The 8,534-nt window shown below is 39.5% G+C and overlaps 1 protein-coding gene across 7 annotated transcripts in view; it reads right to left on the bottom strand.

Annotated features, from left to right (window-relative positions):
• CCDC150 (coiled-coil domain containing 150) overlaps positions 1 to 8,534 on the bottom strand; it is a 120,831-nt gene that overhangs the window by 71,218 nt on the left and 41,079 nt on the right. For 6 of the 7 annotated variants that reach the window (XR_337278.1, XM_006167767.1, XM_014583907.1 and 3 more), the window contains exons 10-13: positions 7,663 to 7,770; positions 4,882 to 5,006; positions 3,938 to 4,115; positions 3,315 to 3,383 (exon numbers count right to left, since the gene is read on the bottom strand). Coding sequence is in view for 6 of the 7 variants with exons in the window: in XM_006167767.1 (XP_006167829.1) it covers positions 3,315 to 3,383; positions 3,938 to 4,115; positions 4,882 to 5,006; positions 7,663 to 7,770 (480 nt within the window). In the remaining variant the exon portion in view is untranslated. The remainder of the gene's footprint in view (positions 1 to 3,314; positions 3,384 to 3,937; positions 4,116 to 4,881; positions 5,007 to 7,662; positions 7,771 to 8,534) is intronic. The other variant, XM_006167770.1, reaches the window with a different exon arrangement.

Genomic DNA, 8,534 nt, shown 5'->3' with positions numbered 1-8,534 from the left:
CTAGGCATCATCACAGCACACAAAATGCGATCTCCCATCCAGTACACACGGCATAGTGACTCAATCATGCACATTACAAAAAAAAAAATTTCCAATTCTAGTTGCTAGAATTATTTCCACCCCTCTTTCTGACCCTCTGTCCCTTCCCACCCTCCTCTCACACCACCTCTAGTGTCCAAAATTGTCCTCCATTCCCTTCCCACCCACATTGCATTGATCACACAATTTCCTACATAACCTGACTACTTTCAAAGGTGAGTTCCCTCGTTACTACTAAGAAAACCAGTTTTAACTTAAATCAAAGAACCGCCAAGGAACTTTGCTTAAAGCCCGGAAACAGGTTAGGATTCTGTTCAAATGGTAGGTGCATGAACCTATCAGTCTCATATACTTTTATCTTCTGTTCTGGTTCAATTTTCCTGATTAAATTCTGGGATATAGTATTCAACTCCAGACTTGTCCCTATGATTAAGTTAGCTACTTTCTCAGTTTTTGGACTCTTATTTCCATGTATCTGCGTTTAGTTTTCCTGATACAGCACATCCTTGAGAACTTCTTGGAGGTCTGGTCTGGTGCTGGTAAATTCTTTCAGGTTTTGTTTATCTGAGAATGTTCTTGTCTTTTCTTCCCACCTGAAAGATAATCTTGCCGGATACAGTATTCTTGGCTGAAACTGCTTCTCTCTTAACACTTGGAATATATTTTCCCATTCTCTCCTCGCTTTTATTGTTTCTGATGAGAGATCTGCTGTTAGCCTGATGGGATGTCCTTTGTAGGTAACTTGATGTTTTTCTCTTGCTAATCTTAGTATCTTGTCTTTGTCTGCAGTTTTGGTCAACCTGGCTATAATGTGTCTTGGAGAAGATCTTCTAGGGTTGATTCTATTTGGGGTCCGTTGTATTTCCTGGGACTGGATCTTTGAATGCCTCTCTAGGTTTGGAAAGTTTTCTTGCAGGATTTCCTGGAATAGATTATCAATGCCCTTATGGGTTTCCTCACCTTCTGGAATGCCAATTATCCGGATATTTGGACGTTTGATGGTATCCAGTACTTCTCGCATATTATTCTCAAATTTTTGTGCCATTTTCTCAGCCTTCATGGTGGATTTTTCTAGGCCAGCCATTTTCTCCTCTACATCTGAGATTCTATTTTCTGAATGATCTAGTCTGCTTTTAATGCTTTCCAGGGAGATTTTGACTTCTTGTATTATAGACTTCATCTCTAGCAGTTCGGTTTGAGTCTTTTGTAAAGTGTGTAATTCCACTTTTAGATCTTGCAGGAATTTCCTCATCTCTTGGAACTCGTCAATCTCTTTCTCCTTTCTCTTTAGTAGTTCATTATCTCTCTTCTCTTCCATCTCTGTTAGCTTAGACATTATGAATGATCTGAATTCCTTATCAGACATTTCCATGATTTTCACCGAACTGCTTGTGGATGAAGAGTTACTCTTTTCCCTAGGAGGAGATGTAACCAGGTGGTGCCCTCTGGTGGGTGCTGAGAAGGAGAAGCTGAGGCACAGTCTGGGAGAAATGAGGAACCAAGGCTTCACAGTTTACAAGACAGGTCTCAACTGACTGATGTTCAATGGAGGCAGGATGAGGTTCACTGACTAGTGCAAGCCAGACATTCCCTCCTGGGTGTCATTTTAGTGACTCTATTTCAATTACTCAATGAACATCTTCAAAGCAGTGCCAGGAATACACACTTCGGCATCTGGATGCAACTGGTCTCAGTTCTCTCCTCTCAGAAGCTGCAGGCACACTGGGAGCTAGTGAATTCCCATTCTTACCATATTTCTTAGCAATCTCAGCATACACTGTTTTGTCTCCAGTCGAGCACTTTACCTTTTCACTTAAAGGAAGCCTTTAAGGCTTCTCTTCAGCACATCTGAATTGCTTGCCTTACTATAATACTTTGGGCCCATTATGAAGTAAAATAAGGGTTACTTGAACACAAGCACTACAATACCTCAACAGCTGAGCTGATAAGCTAAGTGACTAACAGAAGAACAGTACCTACAGTGTGGACACGCTGGACAGAGGAGTGATTCACACCCCTGATGGGTTGGAGTGAGACAGCTTGTTTTCATCGTGATACTCTAAATAGCATGTAATTTAAAACTTATGAATTTTATATTTCTGGAATTTTCCATTTAATATTTTCAGACTGTGGTAACTAAAACTACAGAAAGTGAAACTACAAATAACTGGGACTCACGAATGTACTCCTTGATGCTCCAGGTATATTTTCTAGATGACAGTGATACAAAATCTTTACTCTGTTCAAATGTGAAACACAAACAGCAATGCTTTGTTTTGTTTCGTTTTGGAGAGGTTTTTGCTATAGGGCGCGTATTTGTGCAAGAAAGACAGAGACAGAAAGCGAGAAATCACCCCCCTAGGGGAGATGGCCACACCGCAATCCCTTCTCCTCTATTCTCCTCTCAGGATCTTGGGCACACACGCACATGTGCCCGGCGTGAGCTTAGGCCACCAGGTCCAGGACTTGAACTTGAGGTTGATTACATGGGAGTCCAGCGACATAGCCATTATACTAACTGCTGGTCCCAAACAGCAATGTTTTAAGGATTGGTTTTTGTTTTATTTTAATAAGGCTGTAAACTTGCTTCTCTGGACATTCTACCTTCTTAGAAGCCCAGAAAGGGAACCTCGAAGATAAAGTGGCAAGTGCAATAAGTTACTCAGGAAGCCTAAATTAACTTTAAAAAATGAAAACAAAGCAAAGCAGCATGGGCAGCAATCAGCCCTTTGCGTCTCACAGGCCCATTAGCTCACTCTCTGGGGATATCCTGGCTAAAATATATGGTGAACACTAGGGCTAGAGGCAGTGATGACTCGCTGGCAAAGCCCAGATGATTAATAAACAAATGTTTCCCAGAAGCAACTTTGTGCTGCAGTGAGTAGAGTGCTGTGAGTGGCATCCAGATTCCTGGCTACTTTTCTCCCCACATCCTGGTATTAAACAAAATCACCCATCTTCTCATTAAAGCGAGCTGATACAATATGCAAAAATACAGAAAAAAATTACACAGGGCTAGCCTCACAGCTTAGTGGTTAAGGGAGTCAGATCCCACATGGCCAATCATAGTTTGAATTCCTGTCCCTGTGGCTCAAAAATCTTGGGAGCATGTATATGCATGCTTGAATTCCCAAGGGGATGTAGAAATGGAGGAGAAGGGATTGCGGCGTGACCATGCTCCATTAGGGGATGCTTTCTCCCTCTTTCTGTCCAATTTTCTCTAACAAAAAACAAGAAAGAAAACAGAAGGAAATGAAATATAATGAAAAAGATACCTTGTTTTTAGCTAATTCCTTTTCCAAATTGCATTTTTCTTGTGCTATTTCTTTTTCAGTTTTATTAACCTGTCCAAAGAGGGAAAATAGAAATGGGTCAGTTTTATAGCACCTGACAGGCTTTACTACAGCAGATGTATCCTGCATGTCAATGAATACCTACACTGCAGAGTTAGCACATCCTCTCAGAAAAGGGGCCAATCAGGGAGTCTCTGAGGCAGAGCAGACATCACAAATAGCCCTGAAATTAGAAAGACACGTCTGCATGTCAGACTCTGCAGGTTCCTTCCTAATTAGAAAGACAGGGCTATTCCCCCTTAGCCTCCCTGTCCCACTTATTCAGGGGAAAAAAATTTTTAAATCTGACTCCTTAACGAACATGAGGATGTGAGAATTATTAGTTAATACTCACTAATGCCCTATACAGGTGTACTATACTACCTGGCACAGTCTCCTTCACATGCTAAAAGGCACAGACTAGCCACCTAAAGATATCTTTAATAGATAGCCAGATACAAACTGGATCTGGGTTTTATTTTCTTATCTTTTGCAGAAAGAGTACAATTTTAAGATATCACCACCACACCATAACCGGGAGGTTGCATAAATATGCTTCTACCTACCTCTCTCTGAAATCTTTCTTTCTCCTCTAGCAGAGATTTCTTCTCTTGCATTGATGTTTCCAGTTCACCTCGCAATCTTGCAATAGTTGATTCTAGAAGCTCTTTTTGCACTGTTGCCCTCTTCTCAGCATCCTGTGCTTTCTGGGTACACTGGTTATGCTCGAGGATTAAATTATCCCTGTAGGAAAGAATGAAAGGTAAATGACAGCTCCTCACTAACAGGAAAAGTGACTCAATGTTCCTATCTCCTGCCTAAGAGCCTTAACCAAAACATTCTAACAAAATTAGCTTACCGAGGGTGGGGTTTTTATTTTATCTTTGTGTCTGTCCCAGCAAATGCAGAATTAAATGTTTTCATTACATATAAGGAACAGGGGCCATATGGTGCTGCAGCAGTGAAAAAAATACAACACTCTGCAAGGCAATCCCACATAGAAAGGTTCCTGGTTCAAGTCCAAAGACTTCCACGAATACAGCAGATATGCACTTGCTCATGATCTGGGGCTGGTTGAAGCTGGAGGTGAATTTTTTTTTTTTTTTTTTGAGAAGTTTTCGCTATAGGGCGCTTGTGCTCACCAGACAGACAGAGAGAGACGTAGAGACAGAAAGCGAGAAATCACCCCCCAGGGGGGATGGTCACGCCGCAATCCCTTCTCCTCCATTCTCCTCTCGGGATCTTGGGCACACACGCACACGCGCCCGGCGTGAGTTCTAAGCTACCGGGTTCGGGATGCGAACCGCGGTCGACTCCGGGGGAGACAAGCGACATAGCCATTACGCTAACTGCTGGTTCCCGAAGCTGGAGGTGAATTTTGATATCAAGATCTTAGGGTTGTGGTCTGTCTGTCTCCTTTTTTCATGGAATTAATTAATTATAAAATAAAATAAAGAAATACAAATACAAGAACAAAAGATACATAAGAAGTTGCCCAAAATTCACTTACAGATATATTTGGAGTTGGTTTTTCTCATTCTGAACTGTCTTTAGTTCGCTTGTGATGCTGGCATGGGCTGCGTCCAGCAGTAGGTTTTGTTCCTGAAATGTCTGTGTCATCATTTTCTGCTCCACCTGAGTGTTAGAGTAATATTAAAAGCTGAGGTGCCAGGAAGTCATTTGGTAGGGTGTCTTCTGGAGTAAGTGATCAAAGACACTCAATAACTTATAAAAGACAAATTTTATTGGGAACCAGCAGTTAGCGTAATGGCTATGTCGCTGGACTCCCACGTAGTCGACCGCGGTTCGTGTCCCGGACCTGGTGGCTTAAAACTCACGCCGGGCGCATATGCGTGCATGCCCAAGATCCCGAGAGGAGAATGGAGGAGAAGGGATTGCGGCGTGACCATCCCCCCAGGGGGTGATTTCTCGCTTTCTGTCTCTATGTCTCTCTCTGTCTGTCTGGCGAGCGTACGCGCCCTACAGTGAAAATCTCTCCAAAAAAAAAAAAGACAAATTTTATTATACACAAGTATAATCTCTTTTTTAAAAAAATTATTTATTCTAGAATTATTTAATATTATGTATCATTATTATTTTTTAATTTGACCAGAGAGAGAAAGAGAGAGACAGAGGGAAAATGAAAAAGCAAGCCACCAGGTTCAGGACTTGAACTGCGGCTGGCCACGTGGGAGTCAGGGACCTTAACCATTATACCACTTGCTGGCCCCTAAAATCTCCTTTTAAAAGAATTTATTTTAATGCTCAGTTTTCTCTTTTTTCCTGCCCCGAGTTAACTATAGTTCTATCATTTTATAGCTCTACTATCCAATAGTCAAGGTACATTACTCACCTAGCTGACTGCAGGAATTGTAAAACTCTAAATACCAACATATTTTAAAAACAGAGCCCAACAGCACAGTGGCTTAGTACAGTTCATCAGGAGCTGAATTTCACAAGGCCAACCATGGTTCAGATCCTGCCCTGGTGGCTTGAGAAACCTGCTGGACATGTGAGTGTGTGAGTGTGTGTGTGTGTGTGTGTGTGTGTGTGTTTGTGTGTTCACATGCTCACAATCCTGATGGGACACAATAATGGAGGACAGAGGATCGCATTATAGCTACACCTTATTTGGGAGTGCTTTTTGTCTGTTTCTCTCTCTCTCTCTCTCCTCTCTCTATGGCAAGCACATATGCTCTCTGGCAATTAAAGGAAAACGTTTTAGATAGAAAATTATACTGAAACATTTTTGGTATTTTAAACTTTCAATGTGACAAGTAGAACTTTATTTTGACAAGTAGAACTACATAAATGTATACGAGTATAAAGTGAAAAGAGCTCGTCATCAATACCCCTCCGTCCAAATAATCCTACACTTTAGGGGTAAATATGTTTAAGAGTGAGATTTCTTCATGAATTCTTTTGAACATATCTTAAACTGTACTAAGATACTGTTACAGCAGAAGCACTGTAATTGTTTTGCACAATTTACTTTCTCTGCCTCACCATCTTAGAACTAGCAAGACAACATTTTTATATATACAACCCTCCCCCCATCTATAATCCATAGTCTGTCTTTCTTTTTTTTTTTTTTAAGAATTATAAAGTTTTAAAAATACAGTATATATTAACAATTACTTGATAAATACATTTAAAAATAGTTCTATTTTAGCAATATTTTATTGCAAAGCAAACTTCATACTTGGTAATATGGGATTCCATTTGTGCTATATTTAAAATTTTTGAAATGTTCATGACAGTGTTACACATTACATGATTTAGTTCACCAAATTATAAATCCATGAAAGTAGGGATTAAATCATGTTCACCACTATAGTCCTATCTAGAACTAGAATTGTCCTTGCATGGAGTAAACACTAAATGTTTGCAAATACATTTATTTCCTTTTCATATGCAAAAGATACTTAGCACGACAGGAAATAAGAAAGATACATAAGGAAATGTCCTCATTTCTACAGAGCTCATAAGGTAAGAGAGAAAATGAAGCAAGCACATAAATTACTACCAGGGAATGCAGAATAGGGATGTAGCAAAAGGAATGAGAAACATTGACTTTGGAGTCAGAACTAGCTAGTTACATCTAGCTCTGCTCCTCCTCACAAGCTAGGTGATTTGGGCATGTTAATTAACTTCATTTTTCTTGTCTGTAAAATGAAGATATTAAAAATTACTTTATATAATGGCTACTAAAATCAAAGAAAGTAATATATGTAAAATTCTTAGCAAAATGCTTGGTATATAAAAAGTACTTTTTTTTTTTCGAAAACAAGAGCTATTGCTATGATAGTTAATTTAGTTTACTAGGAATGGAAATTGAAAAGAAAAAAAATATCTCCTCTCACTGGAATGATCAAGCTTCCCAGAGAAACTGGGTCTTAAAGAATAAACTGAATTTTAAATATGAATTAAAGAACATTCTCAGCAGAGAGAATGGGATAAGCAAAATAAGAACTCTCAAGATATTTAGGGAAAAGAGAATTCTTTACGGCCAGTCATAAATGTTCCTCATGACTATAAATAATGAGACAGGTAATTACTTTTATAAATGATACTTGAGAAGAAACCATTAAAAACACCAAATGTAAGGCCAAAACACTCCTCTGATGAATGAAAGCCATTAAGCAAAAAAATAAAGTAATTCAGTAATTCTTTTTGGAATTTATTGTTAAAATATTTTATTTATTCAATTGGCCACGAACATTTCCTGGTCTTTCAGCCAGGGTGGCATTCTGCTGACTCTATCACTAGTTTGTTAGTGTGAAATGAATACCTGCAGAATGGCTTGGTGGTCAGCAATGATTCTGGCATTTTCCACACTAGCAGTCTGAAGCATGGTGCTTAGCTCTGAACATTTTCTAGTCAGTTGTTCATTCAAAACCTAAGACAACATATTCAGAAAGTCATAGGTTTCTTTAAAAACTACTAATTTTTATTTATTATTATTTTTAAAGTTTTTGCTATAGGGCGCATACTCATCAGAGAGAGACACAGAGAGAAAGAGCAAGAAATCCAACATGCCCCCTATCCTGGGGGGGGATGGCCATCCCACAGTTCCTGTTCTTCCAGTCTCCTCTCAATATTTGGGGGCGCGCGTGCGCGCACACACACACACACACACACACACACACACACACACACACCATGATTTTCAAGCTGCTAGGTCTAGGACTCAAACCAGTCATGTGGGAACTAGCACCTTAACCTCCATGCCACTTGCTGATCCTATGTATCAGTATTTTTAATGATTGCACAATATCTCGCTATTTGTGAACCTAACTTATTTAACCTATTTATAATGAGCATTTCATTGGTTTTTAAAATGCTTTCAAATATTTGTAGTTAACACCATAAATAATTTTAAATTAAAAGGAGAGATCTGTTCATCTGGTGGAACAACTGAGGCATTTGGCATTTTACTGATCTGTTCTTTGCAAGTTGGGACACTGGTCAATTAGAGCAAGACATTTGCAGAGCGACATTTACAGTGCAGGTACCTCGCCAATATTACAGAAACCCATTCCCTTAATTAGATGATGAACATTCAAAACTGTTTAGATAATACACAATCTAAGCCCCTTCACTATCCACTGTAATATCTACTAAGGCAAAACACAGATAATTTCACCATCACAAGATCAGTCT

This window comes from Tupaia chinensis, unplaced genomic scaffold (assembly GCF_000334495.1).
Source record: "Tupaia chinensis unplaced genomic scaffold, TupChi_1.0 Scaffold145082_1, whole genome shotgun sequence".
Taxonomy (NCBI): Eukaryota; Metazoa; Chordata; class Mammalia; order Scandentia; family Tupaiidae; genus Tupaia; species Tupaia belangeri.
The sequence above is the reverse complement of the archived record's forward strand: the minus strand, read 5'-3'. Positions and strand labels throughout refer to the sequence as shown.